At 39.3% G+C, this 18638-nt stretch overlaps 3 protein-coding genes across 6 annotated transcripts; 1 reads left to right on the top strand and 2 right to left on the bottom strand.

Moving 5' to 3' along the window:
* Positions 1-872: 872 nt before the first annotated feature.
* Positions 873-3577, top strand: LOC135583282 (multicopper oxidase LPR1 homolog 4-like). 4 transcript variants are annotated; one of them, XM_065159622.1, is made up of 4 exons: positions 873-955; positions 1134-1379; positions 1653-3119; positions 3229-3577. In XM_065159622.1, the coding sequence occupies exons 2-4, from the start codon at positions 1149-1151 to the stop codon at positions 3280-3282; spliced, it is 1752 nt and encodes a 583-aa protein (XP_065015694.1). In that variant the 5' UTR covers positions 873-955; positions 1134-1148; the 3' UTR covers positions 3283-3577. The 4 variants fall into 4 exon arrangements, with proteins under 4 accessions (XP_065015694.1, XP_065015693.1, XP_065015695.1 ...); XM_065159621.1 differs by having other exon boundaries at positions 911-955; positions 1047-1379; XM_065159623.1 differs by having other exon boundaries at positions 934-955; positions 1148-1379.
* Positions 3578-4723: 1146 nt separating this feature from the next.
* On the bottom strand, positions 4724-6443 carry LOC135642057 (heavy metal-associated isoprenylated plant protein 37-like). Its single transcript, XM_065157840.1, has 3 exons — positions 6286-6443; positions 6096-6171; positions 4724-5785 (listed from the first exon to the last, which is right to left on the bottom strand). The coding sequence occupies exons 1-3, from the start codon at positions 6319-6321 to the stop codon at positions 4845-4847; spliced, it is 1053 nt and encodes a 350-aa protein (XP_065013912.1). The 5' UTR covers positions 6322-6443; the 3' UTR covers positions 4724-4844.
* A 522-nt stretch (positions 6444-6965) lies between these two features.
* LOC103991454 (putative E3 ubiquitin-protein ligase SINA-like 6) lies at positions 6966-10762 on the bottom strand. Its single transcript, XM_009410928.3, has 2 exons — positions 10299-10762; positions 6966-7821 (listed from the first exon to the last, which is right to left on the bottom strand). Exons 1-2 carry the CDS (start codon positions 10656-10658, stop codon positions 7159-7161), a joined length of 1023 nt encoding a protein of 340 aa, XP_009409203.2. The 5' UTR covers positions 10659-10762; the 3' UTR covers positions 6966-7158.
* Positions 10763-18638: the final 7876 nt, after the last annotated feature.

Below are 18638 nucleotides of genomic sequence, written 5' to 3' on the forward strand. Positions count from 1 at the left end.
TTCGATTTGAAGATGGAGAGTAAGCTTTTAGATCTCTACGATCTCAAAGATGATCAAATGTCACATTGCTCAGCTCATGTTGATAATGAAGGGGGGATATAATTCCATGCCATGCAGCTTACCTTAGGTCAGCTTCTTTCTTGCGAAGAGCTGAGCCTGATCGACTACTAACAGGAGACGCCTGATCGAGTCTCCTTGTCGGGAAAGTTCTCTAGTGGACTGTGTCACTGTCGAATTCCGATCAGACTAACACAGTAGAATTAGTAATAACATGCCAAAACACATGCACTCGACATCGTTGATTCTGAGACAAGAAGGGATGTTGAAAGTTATTTCCTCAGCTTACTTCGTATTGGATATCGTTAATTCAACTTTTTGTAGTTTTGACTCAACAACGTCAGAAAAGTCTCCGATGAACTACCATTACTACTTTCCTCATCACCTATCCAATTATTTGATGAGAGACTCTTCATTGCTATGTTCATCATGCATCAGACCTTTGATTTCCATTAGCTGTCTTTGGCTTGTCTGTTTCCTTTAGCCAATTAATGCATGTCCCTTGGGTTCCTTCTTCAATCACGTAAGAACATGGGATTGGCCAACTCGTCTTCTGGTCATGCACGGTTGGTGTGGTGCAACCCAACAACTCAAACCCTAGCTGTATGCTCAAGTGGGTTACAATATACTTCGCACAGTGGAATTATCTTATTTTGAGGAGCTCATTGTTGACATTTGAGATAGAGATTGGAATAACAACACAAGCAAAGAAATGAGAACTCTCGTTTTTCCATCCACCATAGACTTTTGCGACTCTTTTTGTATGATTGTAGAATACGAGAGCCATCTTTTAGTACAAGTCATTACGAAGGGGAGTTGTTCTTTTGCTCTCCTTATAAAAAGGGTGTTGATCGAGGACTTGTGATAGACACACGCCCAGCTTCATCTTTGCTTCAAGGTGGATTACCTCCTCTCTCTCTCTCTCTCTTGCTTACGTTCAGCTTGGAGATCCTCGTATCTATTGACTTCAGTGCCTCATTTCTTCTTAGCATTAGGGTTTACGCAGAAGATATGTCATCTTTAGGTTTCTGGATATATAGATGCTGACTATGGCATGGCATCCGCTTCCGTGCCAGCTTACTCATTGCAGTATGAGAATCAAACTTCGCTTGGTTCCTCTTCTCCTTCTCCAACTGGTGGCTCTCGCCGCCGCTCAAGCCCCGCCGTCCCCCGTGACGGAACAAATCCTTCAGAAGGTGGCCGGCTCGTTGCAGATGTACGTCGACCCCCTGCCGCAGATGCCCAAGATCGTCGGCTACAGCACGCGACGCGGCGGCGCGGCCTCTGTTTCCCTCACGATAGGGATGTACCAAAAGACATGGGTATTATTACTCTGCAGCTTAAAGAACTTTCCATTATCTCACCAAAGGGAAAAGAAATTTGTCCTGTCGTTCCAACTGTTCAAGTATTAGTCATTTTCGAGATTATTTTCTTTCGATTCTATATTTGATTTTCTAATGATAGTTTATTCTTCAACTAAAAATTCTTATCCGAGAGATGATATCGAATCGATGAGAACCTTATAATGAATATTTACGATATAAAAATATATTTATATTATTTTATATACTAAATATATCGAGCTACTGATGCAGAAATTTCACCGTGACCTGCCTCCGACACCAGTATTTGTCTACGGCACCAGCGCCGACGCTGCCACCTTCCCGGGGCCAACCATCATTGCCCGCCATGGCGTTCCACTCTCCGTCACCTGGGAAAACAACCTGCCGGACCGCCACATCCTTCCCTTCGACCTCACCGTCCCGACGGCAAACCCCGCGTCTGGCGGTGTACCCACCGTCGTCCACCTCCACGGCAGCGTCCACCCACCGCAGTCAGACGGCAGCGCCCTCGCGTGGTTCACCGCCGGCTTCCGTGAGGTCGGCCCAAAGTGGACCCAAGCCACCTACAGCTACCCCAACGTCCAGCCACCTGGCAACCTGTGGTACCACGACCACGCCCTCGGCCTCACTCGCGCCAACCTCCTCGCCGGCCTCCTCGGTGCTTACGTCATCGAGAAGCCATCCGTTGATGACCCCCTCCAGCTGCCGTGCGGTGAACAGTACGACCTCCACCTCATCATCGCCGATCGGAGCTTCAACGTGGACGGCTCCCTCTTCATGAACTCCACCGGCAACAACCCCTCCGTCCACCCACAGTGGCAGCCGGAGTACTTCGGCGAGGCCATCACCGTCAACGGCAAGGCCTGGCCCTACCTCAACGTCAAGCGCCGCAAGTACCGCTTCCGCATCCTCAACTCCAGCAACGCCCGCTACTTCCGCCTGGCTCTGTCCAACAACCTTCCATTCGACGTCATCGGCTCCGACTCGTCGTACCTCTCGTCGCCTGTGAAGACGCCGACCATTATTTTAGCACCGGCAGAGATCGCCGACGTGGTGATCGACTTCTCGCAATCGACCACCACCTCCGCGGAGCTGGTCAACGACGCTCCAGTACCGTACCCGACCGGCACAGTGCCGGGCGCGCTAGACGGCAAGGTGATGAAATTCATCATACTTCCATGTGATCCGTCTGACCCGCCCGACAACTCGACGGTGCCGTCCAAGTGCGTGCCGTACGCAGGGTCGACGGCGACCGGCGACGTGACGCAGACAAGGTACATCACCATGTACGAGTACCAGAGCAATGCGGGGACACCGACGCACCTGTACATCAACGGCCTGAGGTTCGAGGACCCGGCGACAGAGACGCCCAAGTCCGGCACGACGGAGCTGTGGCACGTGATCAACCTGACCAACGACAACCATCCGCTGCACATCCACCTGGGGATGTTCCAGGCGATCAAAGTGCAGGAGCTGGTGGACCAGGCGACGTTCAAGAGCTGCATGACGATGCAGAACGACGCGGTCAAGTGTAACGTGACGGCACACGCCGTGGGGAACGTACTGCCCACAGCAGACTACGAGAAGACGTGGAAGAACGTGGTAAAGATCGAGCCGGGACACATGACGACGGTGGTGGTGGCGTTCAAACTGGTGGACACGAATCAGACGTACCCATTCGACGCATCGGCTGAGCCCGGTTACGTCTACCACTGCCATGTGAGCCTCTCTATCTCTCACCTCTGCATGCCTTCTTGCCGCTTGTTCGCGTTCTCCATTGATTTACGACCTTCGAGTCCACATGACCCTTTGATTCTTCTCTTTGCAGATATTGGATCACGAAGATAACGCCATGATTCGTCCATTGAAATTGCTTCCTTAAAAGAGTTTTCCGGAATTAGTATTAAGTCTGCGTGATTTGTGTTTGGGTGCTTCGATTATTGTAACCGAATAAGGTCCTGAAGACTCTCGAAAGTTCTAGAAGACTGTATTGTCGTGTACAGCGAAGCTTCTGGAATGATCAATAGTCTTTTAGATCCGCAATAATCATGTCTTAAATTGATTCTTTTTCCTGTGATTCTTCTTCTCTTTTGTAGCTTTGGTGTGTGTGCCATTCGTTCTTGTCATTACATCTCAGAATGATTCGGCTATCCAATGTGGGCTTGGGAAAGCAACTCGAGTTAACCTTATCAGAACTTATTGGGCCTACGATGTGTTAATCCAAATCTAAATCGACTTCTAAAGTAAGAATGCCAGAGTCCAAACCGCTGCTTTTGAGCTGCAGCACTACAATGATTGCTAATAAAACTGGATAAAGCTAAGATTAGATGAAAGATGGAATCAAGAGCATCATGTCAGAGACTTTAGCTCCATGTGGGTGACTGCTGCTTTCGCTCACGGAAACCAAAGACGAAGCTTCCTACGAAACGGTGAGCCCCTGACACTCCTCATCTCTATCCAATATCTATCTATTTATTAGTACCACGCTGTAGCATCACTACTTTCTTTTTTAAGTACGAGCCCAATCTGGAATCATTTGCGACATCATGTCACAGATCATGGTTAGATTTTAATATATATTTTAGTGACATATTTCAATTAATCTCATATCTAAAATTAAAATTGAAATGTACTGTTATCAATTTCAATTTAAACATCTTATCAATAGCTTATGTCAAATAAAATTAATAGTCCAATTAGTACATACATTTGATATTATAGTTGACCTAATATTTAGCTCGGATCGTAATATTTGACTTAATATTTAGGTAAACAATAATTATTCATAGGTGGAGTAAGATGGTTTATCAATATTTAGTCATGATGAGAGGAATCAATTAAAAACAATTATATGAAGATGAAGTAAGATGATTTATCACGAGTTATCATCAAATTACGTCTCACATGTTAAGATTTGATTTAGACTATATAGAATGGAACAAAAAAATTTATAACAGTTTAATTAATCTTACATCCAAAATTGATAAAAATAAGATTGATATATAAAATTTTAATGAATAATTTATGCTACGATAGGAAGACAACATATCGAAGAATTTTCTATCTTTTAATCTTGGAATAAGAGTTCTTCCGATTGGAAGAAGTTGCATTTCACAGCCTATCCGATCGGTAACTGCGCATCTCATTTTTACCGGTTGTCGATATATGTATTAATGCCCACACCACATGGGATGTTTCGTATAGTGAAGCATCCATTAAATGCCTCTTATTCATTTGTTGGCAATGTCTCATCGATGAGGAGCCCACGCGCACAGACACCGATAGCAGCGTAAATGAGACATGGCTTCTGGTAACAAAGACAGTGGAAAGCAGAGTAACGATCTGCAACACAACAAGCTCCAACTCTCGATAACTTACACAGAGAAGTCATAGCAAGAAAAAGAACAGAGGTCTCCTGCTACTACTACTTGACTCAGTGCTTCCTTACATGACAACACAACCTCTGGTGTTGTCATCACTGAAAAGATGAGTTACATACTCGTTGTATGATTGATTGCTCTGGAGATAAGGACTCGGATGGCAATTGTAGTAGGCAGTGTAAGGGGATATCTGAGGGGACCTGAGATGCATCATCTGTGGCTGCATGTATCTGTTGTCATGCACCCTAAAATTGCTCATCATGGGGGACGGATGGGCCTGATATCCCTGCATGTTCACCATCATGGGGGGCTGATGCTGCCCTCCGCCATGTGGGGGGAGGCCTGCGTAGCCATGGAAGGCATTTCCTTGGAAGCCTCCTCCATTGCTGTTTCCACCGAGCCCACCCAGGCCGAGACCTGTCATGCCATTGATGTCTGTCACCCTTCTTCCTTCCCCTTTACTCGGATCGGTGTTGATCGTCTTTTGGTGGGCTGCCACATTTACACCCTTTTTCGCTGATCCATTTGGGTGCTTCATGTGGCTCTGGTTAGGATTTGCCCCATCCTTCTTTCCACCCATGAAGCCGGTTGCGTTGCCATTGGTATTCTTCTTTGCACCAGCTGCTGCATTGTTTGCCTGCATCAGAAGATTAAACTGCTTGAGCTTATCGAACAGTCGCACCTCATCGTCAACGTCCTCGTCGTCCTCGCCGTCATCATCGTTATCCTCATCAGAGCTGAGGGGAGAAAGCTTTTTGGGCTGGGGTTTGGGGGCTTTGAGGTCCTGCTTGCCCTGGTCTTTCTTGTTCTTGTTTCCGTCCTTCACCGGTGGAGCAGCTTGCTTCTGTTGGCCGTGGCTGTTCTTCTGGTCGCCGCTGGCTTTCCCAGACCAGAGCTCTGCATGCTTCCCTGATCTTGTCAGCTTCCTTATTAGAGTTTCAGAGTCCACATTCCCTTGGACTGTGACCTTCTGGTTCTCCACGTCTACGTTTACTGAGAAGACTCCTGTGTAAGATTCAAAAGTAGAATCATGTGATGAGAGCCATCGATTTTATAGTCAAGAGTTACATCTGCTGCCGTAAGATCTCTCCATTTTGGGGTTTACATGGTGCCGAAAGGAAAACGACCAGAACTTGGGATTACTTGATTTCTACTAGATGTATGATCTGAAAAAGATAACGCTGTTGAAAGGAAAGCAAAAGTGTGTTCCATGGGAAACGACAGAACAAAGTGAATGAAGGAAAGTTCTCAGACACACCAAAACAGCAGCATCACAACGAAGAAGCCTTCAAAAGTTAGATAAACGACAAAGTACCTTCGATCCTATGGAGGAGCTTCTTAACTTTCAGCCTGCAACCATCGCAGTGTATGTTCACCTTCAGGATGTGTGTCTGCGAGTATCAAACAAAGAGTTTTCTTCACATAATCCCTTCATGAAAAGTTTAAAGGTGTGTGTGTGTGTGTTAGAGAGAGAGAGAGAGAGAGAGAGAGGAAAGGAAGCAAACCTTGAGCTTGAGAACCTCGAACTCCTCCTTACCCATTCCCTCTGCTGCGCTTGTGAAGATCGAACACAAGGAAAAGCCACACTCCGAGCAGTCACTATGATGATCTTAGAAAGAGTAGAATGCTGCTGCAGGATCACTCCACCACTACACTTGCCATTATATATTTCTGAGGGAAGCCCACATGGGCGTGTTGATATCATTGTCATAGTGGCAGAGATGTGACTTAGCATATCTTTTCATCTACCTCTTTTACTTGTATGAAAAGTTACGTGAAGTCCTCGTGCAAGTGACACTCCCAAGAACGAGCAACCTTGTGGAGAGAGACACAAAATACGAGTTCTCTTGTATTACGACTGGCGTAGATGCTTCAGTAAAGGAGCAAGGCGACAGTGACTTCACGTGACACAGGTTGCTCCTTCCCATTGCCCGTGCGTTTGCACGACGTTGCACGTTCTCACCAGACCATGACAGCTGAAATGAAAAGGCCTGTAGAAAGTTTGAGAGCAGTCAGCCTTTGCACAGCAGAACATGAGGTGCCTCGAATAATAAAAGAACTGCTTGTTATTGTGGCAAGGAAGGGGAATGAATCAACCTTTGTTTCCATTATTACACTTCCTTTATACAGGGATAACAACACTCTGTCAAAGACTTGAGTTACAGCGAACATGAGGCACTTCAGCTCAGATAACACAATCACTGCTTGTTATTGTGTGGCAAGGGAAATGAATCAACCTTTGTATACAGACAAGACTTTGTTTCCATAACACTTCCTTTACACAGAGTTAACACTATGTCAAAGACTTAAGTTACAGCTTATACATGATTCATACAACAAAAGAGCCCACTTGGAATCAAGCACAAAAGCAAATGTGATTACTTGATAGAAGCTCTCTTGATCTTTCTTATACAAACATTTAGGACGATCTTCCCAACGGGGGTATATAAATCCGGGGGAACCAAAAGAAAAACCTTCATAGGGTAAACCGCCTTCCACTCTGTGACTGACGACTTTAACTGTAGGCTGCTAGAGTTGTGCTCGTCTGTAGTAAGCTCATACAAGAACTCGTGCTTGAGAGATCTAGGCCTGAAGCAGGCCACAGAAAGAGCATTACCCACATTTGCAACACTATTGTTGAGGAGAAGAAATAGATGTCCATCCTTTCCATATAAGGCTCGAAATGGATCCGTCTTGTGGAACTCAACCTTGAAGATCTGGTTATAGCTGAATCTTTCACAGAAGAAGGTGTGTGTGTTAATAAAGTGAGTAGACAACATTTCTCTGGATCCACAGAAACTGCAAGTTGGAACAGGGCAGGAACATGGAGCATAGATGCATGTTTCTTCATGAGCGTCTTTGTCTGCGTAAGACATGGCTTTTCTGCACCCATATTTGGCATATGAGCATGCGATTTTGATGGACTCTATGACCTTTTCAAGTATAAGACAACGGTTGTAGCCAATGGACTGAGAGCAGAGGTGGCATTTGTTTAAGAGCTTGGAGCAGCAAGAGGAGCAGGCCACATGCCCACTTTGGCACTGGAGAACTAACCGGTCAGTAAAAAATATTTACTCATAATAAAGAGGAAACTGGAGAAGCACTACGAATTTTCATGTGTCAAAAGAAATCTAGTATAACTATGGGATGCAATCAAATATATCAGAAGTGAAAATGGTAATGGTTTGTAGCCATAATACAAAAAGATGCTGTAGGTAAGTATTCCAATGGGTTGTCGGAGTTATCAGCATGACTTACAGTTTGAAAATGAATTGGTCGCTCTTGTAGCATTTATCATCAAGCTATAAGCAAACAAAGCTCAAATAATCACTAAGCAAACAATTATATAGCATAGACATCAACGTTTAACTGCATCAATGTAAGTTGTTAACTTGTGAAGCCCCTGCAACAAAGTAGTGTTGCAAATTAGTAAAGCTGTCGAGGAGCAACTCGATGTTCAGCTCATTAAAGCTTGCTTGATCTCATTCACTATTTTTTTTTTCCATTTTACTTATCGTTCACTAAAGTTAAGGAGTCAAGGTCAGTCCTAACTTTAAAACTCAGTTTTTAAATGAGTGACATTTGAACAATGGTAAACCTTGGCTCGATCAAGCTTATCAATTGAGCTATTAATAAGCTCATAAACAAGCTTATTTATAGACTTCTGAACATAAGCTCATTTACAAGTTCACAAATGGTTGGTATGTCCATAAAGTTGTCATCATATAATTCTGTAAATCATAAATAGGGTTATTAACAAAGTATATAATTAAAAGTATTTATTGGAACATCTTCAACAGAGAAATACTTCAAAATTTCAATCTACTTCAGATATTTAAATGAAGCTCTTTATAGCATCTTTGATGATTTGGTTGTTCTCACTAATCCCTTTGTCCCCCATATTAATTTCATCAAAACTTACTGCAACAAAAACCAAATTTAGATGACTACTAGCAGTCAACCCACCACTCATTTAAAGACAGATAAATGCATTATATATTGTCATGAGTGCTACCCTTTAAACCACATAACAAAAAAGTGACTGTATCAAGAGCTCTTTACTTGGGCAATATAAGTGCAGCAATATTGTTATTGGTCTGACTACTCCGTAACAATTTTCCTCTTCCACCCAATGACACAATTACAGATGCACAACATTAATCTATACAGCAAAGAATTATCCATCCACCAATCCCAATAATTTAGCTACATGAGTAGGTTTGCTAAGGTCTGACACTATCCCATGCATATGCCTAGAAGATTTGATTGGTGTTCTCATATTGTCTAAATGAGGGTCTTCTTTCATGTTCTTACAAACATTTCAATGTCCTTTTTGTTGGCAACAGTCACAATAATCAAATTCTCCCCTTTTTTTTACTTTGTCTTTTGATACAATCTTCAAGCCCCTCTGACAAAACTAGTCTCCTAGATGCCTTTTGCATTCGCAATCCATCTAAATTGCTTCCCTATCACTTCGTTCTTAATTTATCCATCAACCCTAACTTTACTAGTCAATTTGGTGGGCTTTTAAAATTACTGACACTACAAGGCATCATCTTCCAAGATTGTTTAGCCTAACAAAATCAAGGGAACATGAAAGACAGGAGAAGGGTGCCGAAAACAAGAGCACAAAGGGTTGTTGTAAAAAATAACACAAGAAATATATTAATAGAAACACCAGCCATCCAAATGCAAAATTGTTGTCCATTCCAAGCCAACAAGAATAAAAGAGGATCACAAAATGGCATCCAATTCATAATAAGATATATCAAAATTTCTTTCATGGAAAACCAGTTTACCATATTATATATAATCTATTGAATGCACATTAAATAACCAAAATGAATAATAGTCTTGTGAAGAGTTCCCTTGTCAAAGTTGGCTAACTACGAAATCATTGAGACTGAAAAGTTGTCCTGATGATACTGCACACCTTCCTGATAATATCTGCCCTACAAGTGCTAGATTGACTTCCTGACTAGTATAAGCAATGTGCTCTTGCAAAACTTTCGGTGTTCGCCCAAATGTAAAATCAAAGTTAGATCATAAATACAAAAAAAAGATCTAGTGTACTGTAAACATCAAAATCATAACTATTCATGCACCTTTCTTGCTTGTTGTCCTCATTTTTATTTTTCCTAGTTCTTCTCCTCTTAAACACATTTTCTCTTAGTAAAACCTACAAAATTACCATTAGGCTTCCTTATTTGCCATATATGATCAAGAGTTAGCTTGAACAATAATTGGATAGTGAACTAGTTTCACATACCCTTGCCTATATGATTTCCTTAATATGCAAATATGGTTGATGTCAGCTGCCAAAGATATACAAAACCCAAATCTCCAAAGTGGAATTCCAATTAGGTCAACTAAAGAACAAAATACGTTCAATCACGGAAATTTTCATGTTAATCTCCTTCAAAACATGGAAGCCCCATTTGCCCTGATGCTAAGTATCCAGTAAATAGAAACCCGATCACTCTGTTGCAAATAGGCAAGAGTTGGATCGTAATCTAACCTGAAAAATTGGCGGCCGCAGGGGCTCATAGCAGATGGAACAATCAAGAATGTCGGGATCCATCCGAACGCAGACGTTGCCATCTCCAGAAGATTGCCCTCTTTCTTCCCCTATCACTCCTTCATCCACTTCAACCCCACCTTTTTCTTCTTCTTCTTCTTCTTCTTCTTCTTCCTCCTCCTCCGCTTCAACGCGCATATCCCCTTCCTCATCTCGTTCTCGTACCGCTTCGCCTTCATCTCGCCTCTTCTTATCCTTCTTCGTGCTTGCGCTACCACAGACGTTTTCTCCACACCCTCCTCCTCTGATCCTCTTCTTTCCGACGGGATTCCCCTCCTCCTCCAACGAGAATCTCACCATGATCTCTTTCTCGATCGATTCCTCGTTCCTCCTTTCACAACTTTCTCTCTTCCCCTGTTGCCCGAATTGAGCTTCCCAATCTTTTAAGCTGTTTGGGTATTCGTTGCGCAGTCTCTTTAAAATGTCATTTTAATCATCAATATCTCCTAAAATAGCAACCGGACAAAAAAGTTAATATTTAAATACATATGGTAAAACCTACGAATATATGGAGATTCGGGATTTTTTATCATTCAATTTAATGAATAGCTCACTGTAATCTCTTTTTACTATTGACAATCTTTTACTATTTAGACCATATAACTTTTATTATTTATAATTTTATTAAAAATTAATAAAATAATATTTTATTAATAATATTTTTAAATTTTAATTTTATCTTCTTTTTTTTCTCACATTCCTATGATTGTCGCTACACACCCTACCATTATTAATTTCCCAGCAATTCATATTATTAATATTATTAATTATCGCCCTCGCGATATAAATTTAGTTAGAATTGTTTACATCAATACTCTTGTATTATTCGTCTATAAAGGATGAATCTAATTATAACATTGCTGAGATAATTATAACATTGCTTAGATTTTAAAGAACTTATAAAAGAGTAAATTAATTAGTTTCAAAAGCAAGTGATATATAAGTTACAAGAGCACCTTTATAAATACTTTAGTAAACACTTTATGTGTAAGAGAAAAATAAGAGAGAAAAAAATAAGAACTTTAGAAGGTAAGCAAACAATCGTAAATTTATAAATGAATATTCATCAAGTGTCGAAGCATTAGCAAGTATTCATAGACTTTACATGTGAACTTATAAATCCAATCAATGCCCAACACAACCTCAAACCCACATCTAGTCTTATGCCACCCGAGTAGTTTTAGGGTGCTAAGATGGCTGTCATTTTACGCTACATCTTAGCTTACAAAAAATAAGTCATGACATGCAAAAACTAAGTCATTCTAGGATAGTTTTACCCATTTTGATGAGTAATTTCTTTGTAGCTCTACAAATTATTTCTACTTACAGTTTTCAAACAAAAACACACAAAAATAATGTAAAACACTCACGTCAAAACATATGTACAAACAAACAAAATCCATTGACGAAGGTGTTGTGGGTGCATGACGATTATCTTTGATATTCTCTCTATTTAAACTGTCGATACCCTCATCGACACTTGCTCGTAAGCCTTGATGGCTACTTTATATCGTAGGGTATCTTCATGCTCCCAATTGGTTCTATTTGGGGAAGCTTTTGTCACTTCACTAAGTGCTCGATTTGCTATACTATGTTGGGTAGTTTCGTCTTATAATTCATTAAAATGACTTTAACTCGCTTTCGAGACTCTAGTGAGGGTAGCCAAAGTGAAACATTTCGGAAAGTATCTTGTTGATATAACTGATAAGCTTTCAAGTTACTCGCATGTAAGACATTGTGAATCTTGAGACACACTGACAATTATAACTTATAGGAGACATTGTCTACCCTACTAATAATTAGGAAGGGTCATTTATACTTACGTACTAGTCTCTTGTGTACTTTATGCTTAAAGAATTACAATAATGCTGATTGAAGCTTCACCAACATCAGGCTATCAACTTTGAACTCCTGTAAATATCTTCTTAAATTTGGCAACTTCTTCATTTTTTCGGTCGCCTTCTCCAAGTATGCTTAAGTAATATCTATATTTCAGTGTCATTTCTTTACAAAGTGATACACTGATAACTATTTTCAGTATAACCAATCGCCAAGGTATAAAGAGTTGATGGTTGCTATCCAATAATAATCTCGAAGGGATTCTTGTTGGATGTAGAGCTCCGCTACAAGTTATAAGAGAATTGAGCTATGTTCAACAACTTTACCCAATCTTGTTAGTTGGAACTCACATAGTGTGAAAGATATTACTCAATGAGTAAATTTAATTTTTTTAATTTGGCCATTTGTTTAGAGGTGGAGACTTGTGCCAAAGTATAACTTAGATCCCAATAATTTGAATAGCTTGATCCAGAATCGTCCCAAGAAACATGCATCATGATCGCTAATGATATTGTGTGAAACTCCATAATATCTTATCACATTTTTCACTATCAACTTGGCCATCTCATTCATTAAGCAATATAGGGGTGTAACAAAGAATGTTGCATACTTTGAAAACCAATCAACTACCACGAGTATCAATCCAAGTTCCCCCAGTATCGACAAGCTTGACATGAAGTCCAAGGAAATACTCTCCCATAACCTTTTTGATATGTGTAATGACTCTAAAGCTTCCGTTGGCTTCCATTATTCTATTTTATTTTATTAAAAAATAGGACACATTCGATCCTCCATGTTGTTGGAAAATCTAGGGGGCGACATCATATGCGCAACGGAAGAACATAAAAATAAAATCCCCAATTTCCCAAAGATGTGTTCATTGTCGTGCGATGATTGGTGCGCAAAAATCACAAAACTTAAAACTGCGTATAGGATAGATTGTGTTACCTAGGGAGATCGTATATCCCTAAATCCCTACAAATCTATAGGAGAAGGTGAAGGAGGTCAAGCGTTCTCCTCTCTAACGGTGATCCACATAGTAGGGCTATGACAACGCTCCTCAAAACTTCAGGCCTGCTTTGAGGAGGAGAATAGGAGAAGCAACCAAAAAGGCTCTAGCTTATAAACTATTAGTTCCCTCATATTTTAAAGGTCCCATATCAACTTAACCATAATTGATCCAACCTTATTGGGCATTGGATCTTCATCTAACTACCCAAACATCTTAGATCAATGGATTCCTATCCAATAATCTCTCATTGATTCTTATTGAATCTCATCCATAGGATCCAATAATTTAGGGACTTATTGGATATCTAATAAGATAGGAGCTTGTTCATATTTATCTGACCATCTCCAAAGCTACTCCTTCGTTAGTAACTCTATAAGTAAAGCACATGCTTCGAGTATATAGATTTAAAGTGTCGCTAATAGTTGACAAAGCCAAGGAAGGATCTCAGTTTTAGTATTTCTTTGGTGTTCGTGACTCCACCATGGCTTATACCTTCAATTTGTTCATCCAAATAGATCCTCCAACTTAGTGACCTAATAATAAAATCTTCGACTGAGCAAAGAAGCAATTCTCTCTTTTCATGATTAAAGTATTCTTCTTAAAAATCTTAAAAATTGTTCAAGGGTGTTTGACATACTTCTCGAACATTTAGTTGTAGACAAAGATATCGTTCCAAGTAAATGATAACAAATTTGTCCAGATACTCCTCAAATAGTTGATTCATGAGAATATATAATGTGATCGAAGCATTGGTTAAGCCGAAAGGCATCGCTATGAACTCGAATACTCTATACATTGTCACACAAGTAGTCTTTATTTTATCATCTTTAACTATACACACTTGCCAATACCTCGATTTGAGTTTAGAAAAATATTTTTTCTTTCTTAATTAGTTAATAAAGTCCATAATGAGGGGAATAAGATACTTGTTCTTCACTACTACCTTATTTAAGGCCCAGTAGTTGATATATAATCAGAGGCTCTCATTTTATTTCTTTTATAAGAGAATTAGATATCTAAATGGTACATTAGAATTATGGATGAGACTATCGCTTAGCAATTCATCTAGTTACTTTTTGAGCTCTATCAACTCTAGAGGAGCTATGTGGTATGGTGGCCTCGCTAGATGATTCACTCCCAGCTCCAGCTTGATGAGATGATCCGTGCATTTGGGTTGCAGTAGAGTTTTCGACAATCAAGTGGTATAACATCTATGAATTCTTTCACAATGTTCGTCATCACAATGAATTTAATAATTGGGCTCAAGATCGAGTGGCTCTAGCTTTATTATAATCACAAAAGTTAATTCATCTTTTTGACACCCCTTCTTCAATTGTAAAGTCAATATTTATTGTCAGTCCTTGGTTCTTCCTTAAGAAATTGGAACCACGCAAGGGTCATCGCCTCTCATCAGGCATAGAAAGTTTAAGAACATTGACACCATCTTTATTATGTGTGTGAACTTCATTTTGAGGATCACTTGGAAGTCATCTGGTGACACCACCATCATGTTGTGCTTCCACTCAACGTCTCAAATTTGATAGGAACCCATCCGATAACTTAAAGATCTGCTTTGCCTCTGAGTTCGTAGCCTTCATTTGACTTAAGCTCCTCTCCCGGTTTCTCACAAGTCACCTTGCTTGTCGATCGGTAATAAAATTATTGGTAGCACTAATGTCCACCATCACACAAGTTGTTTAGCCATTTAGCTTGATATTTATATATATCAACTTGTTACTCCCTACTTTATATTATTTCATCTTCATGGTCTCCTCACTTGACCTCGCAATATGTTCAATAAATGCATTACTCAAATCTGAGATCTTTACAATTCCTCATTGTCGTTGCTAGATTTTGAATTACTCAAACTAAGGGCAATAACATTCCTCTTGTCTAATATGGAGGGATGAATTGATGCTATCAATACATTGAGTGCTAGCTTTTATGGGCACTCTCTCGTCGTGTGATCCTCCACACAAGAAGCATCCGCTAAGTTTTGGGGCTTTATTTTTTGAACTCGGCTATTTGTGAGAACTCAATTTTTTTTACTTGATTACAAACTCCCCTCAGGAACACTTACATAAATAATTTTTTGAAGATTATTATTTTTTCCCTAAGTCCTCTAAGGAAATAAAGTTGGGGAGCCTATCTGTAGCTGAGATTGCCTTGACTAAACCAATGATATTCCTTCGATGTAGTTCTTATTGTGTCCATAGTTTCAGGTCATCGAGGAAGCTAAACAAATTATCTTTCTCAAACATGTCTTATATGTCCAGTATTAATGTCAAAAACTACTTAATGTAGTATCAAATGAAGGTACTTTAGTAGAATTATCATAGCTTCTTTCTTGCTATGTGCTTAATGTTCTTGGATAGAAACTAAGTTCTTAACTCCCGCTTTAAGTCTTCCCATGTGTCTACTCAATACTAATCTTGTTATATCTCTTCCCAATATGTTTGCCACCAATGTTTTACATTTTCATTCAGATATATGGTTATTATCAAAACTTTGATTTCGTCAGAATTAGACCTTATAGCTCTAAAGTATTATTCTGTATCAAATAGAAAATTATCGAGCTCTTTCGTATTCTTGTCATCCCTATAGCAATATGACTCAAGTGCCCTCAAGTTTTGTGATGAAACAATGTGGGTGTTATTCCCTCCCGCATTAAGAGCCATCATGAACAATGTAATTATGGACGTAAGTTATGTCATGACTTCATGTGGGTGTTGCACGAAGTCTTTGGTGTCTTCCGTCAATCAATCGACTCAGAACTCGACCTTGTCGATCCAAGATTTCGCTTCTTGTTGTAAGTTCTATACCTCAAGAAGTTTTCTTCCTCTAAACTCATTTTGAGAATATTAAGGTAAATTTTTGTAATTATAAATATCTCCTTATGGCTTCTTTTTCCGATTGACATTCTGGATTATGCTTCCTCTACTTACAGAGAATAACCAACTTCTCACTCGTTATTCTTTATACTATGCTCCTCTTGAGCGGTTCTAACAGCTTGAGAGCAAGTTTGCTCTTGCTCTTGTAACTCACTTATTGGCTTCAGGTAATGGTTTGCTTGCCCTATCTTACTCGATTTGTCATGATGCTTCACCATAGCGATATTACGAACTTTTGCTATTTGCATGAATTTCTTTCCTCTTTTCATGCCAAAATATCATGAACTTAATTGAAATTACCTAAGTCATGAGATATCATTATGTTCCGAAGAACTTATAAAATTAAAAATTTACTAGTTTTAAAAATGAGCGATGAACAAGTCCTAACATCTTGTAAAATAGCAACTTTATAAGCAATTCAATAAACATTTAGGTATTCAAGGGAGAAAATAGAGGAAGAAAACAAAGATTTTAGAATACAAACAAATAGTTGCAAGTTCTATAAACGATAGCTCAACGGATGTCGGGTGCATTGGCAAGTCCCTATAAGCTTTATGCAAACTTATGATTTCAAATTAACACCTAATACTATCCTAAACCACCATCTAGCCTTGTGACACTTGGGTGGTTCTAGGATGTTGAGATGGCTAACATTTCGCATCGCATCGTAACTTATAGAAAATATATCATGACACGTGAAAAATAAATTATTCTGAGATAGTTTTGCCCATTGTAATGAGTGATCACTCTATAGCCCTAGAACCTATTTCTACTTATAGTTTTCAAGTAAAAATAGACAAAAATAAGATAGAATGCATTGTCATATATATGTACAAGCAAATAAAAGCGATGAACGGTTCGAATGTGTTGCAAGTATATGACAATCGTCCATGATAGATCATCGCCCTTTAGCTCGTGCTCTCTATCATTGATTGTCGCCTCTTAAGTCATGCTCTGACTTAGCTCACTGGCCCCTCAAAAAGGAGGAGGAGGAGGAAGAATAATAAGAAAAGGGGGGTGGGAATGATGATGAAGAAGAGAAAAAGGAAGAGAAGGAAGAAAAACAAGATGGAGGATGAAGAGAACAAGAGGGGAGGAGGATGAAGATGAAGATAGAGGATATTTATGTTGATTTATAAAAGGATAATTTTAAAATATTAAAATTTTTAAAATGGGGTTATAAATTATGATCTTCTAAAATTTTATTAATAGTATATAATATCAGAGCATATCATGAATCTAAAACTTATATTTATGTACTTTATTTTTAATATTTAATTAAAAATATTTAAGGTAAATTTTAAATAAAAACTTCTAATTTTGATAAATTTGCATCCTCATTTAAAAAAAATTCCAATTGAGCACCCATTTTTCCTAAAAGATGATTTTGATCCATGCCTTTGCTCCATTAGTCATTGCCTTTGCCCTTCGCCATCACCCCTAATCACCTCTGCCTTTGCCATTGGTTATGTCCGCCTCCACCTTTGGTCATGTCCACCTCTGCCTTACTACTCCCATGTCTCGTCAACCATCACCTTTGCCCCACACATGATGGAGACGATATGGGAGGAGGTGCAACCTCGCCCGTAATCCCTTCGTCAAGTTGACGATGAAAACAACGAGAATAATGAGGTAGGGACGACGAGTGGTGGGAGTCAAAGCAATGGGGGTAATAGGGTGGAAGTACAGGTGGCCAATGACAGAGACGATCGATGAAGCAAAGACAAAGGATAAAATCATCTTTTAGAAAATAAGATATACTATGTATAATTTTTTCAAAACTAAAGATACTCAAATATTTATATAATATTTATTAACTTGTCGAAAGTAAATACTTATTTGATTCGCGCATCAAATAAAAATCAATTGGTGTGAGAGAAAAGATGTTAAGACTTATAAATAAATTGGGTCATGTATAAGTTTTTAGAATTATTGACGACTTTATCAAAACCTTACATCATTTCATTAATTTTTATCTATACTTTTTTAACTTAATTAATCAGGATAAAATTATAGATAATACATTATTAAATTAGTTAAATATATTTATGTAATACTTACCTATTATTAATATTGATATAGGCAAGAGAACCTAATCTGATATAAAAATATTTTGTTATACATTAATAAAATATAAGTAGATACATCATAAATCCAACTCAATTGCACAAAATAATTGATTCGACCAATCAATTATTTTGATTCAGAAAAAAATAACCCGTTAAATCCAATTCATTCGAATTTCTTTTTATCACTTTCCAAACCAAATCGGTCAGTCCTTTATTTTTTTTCCAATCAAAAAGCCTAATCTTATTAGATTATGCGTCAATCCAGTATATATAATCTGACTCCTGTTCTTACCAACGTGAGCTATTCTCTTATGCAATCCGTTTTTGTTTTTCTTCTATTTCTTTCTTCTCGATCTCTCAAGCAAGTTTCATCTCGGATTTGCATCTAAGAATGGTAAGCGCTGATGTTGCTAGCATTTCGACCACAGGGAGAAATCTACTGTTCAAAGTTGACAGTACATCAAACACA

The sequence above is a fragment of the Musa acuminata genome, chromosome BXJ3-7 (genome assembly GCF_036884655.1).
Source record: "Musa acuminata AAA Group cultivar baxijiao chromosome BXJ3-7, Cavendish_Baxijiao_AAA, whole genome shotgun sequence".
Taxonomy (NCBI): Eukaryota; Viridiplantae; Streptophyta; class Magnoliopsida; order Zingiberales; family Musaceae; genus Musa; species Musa acuminata.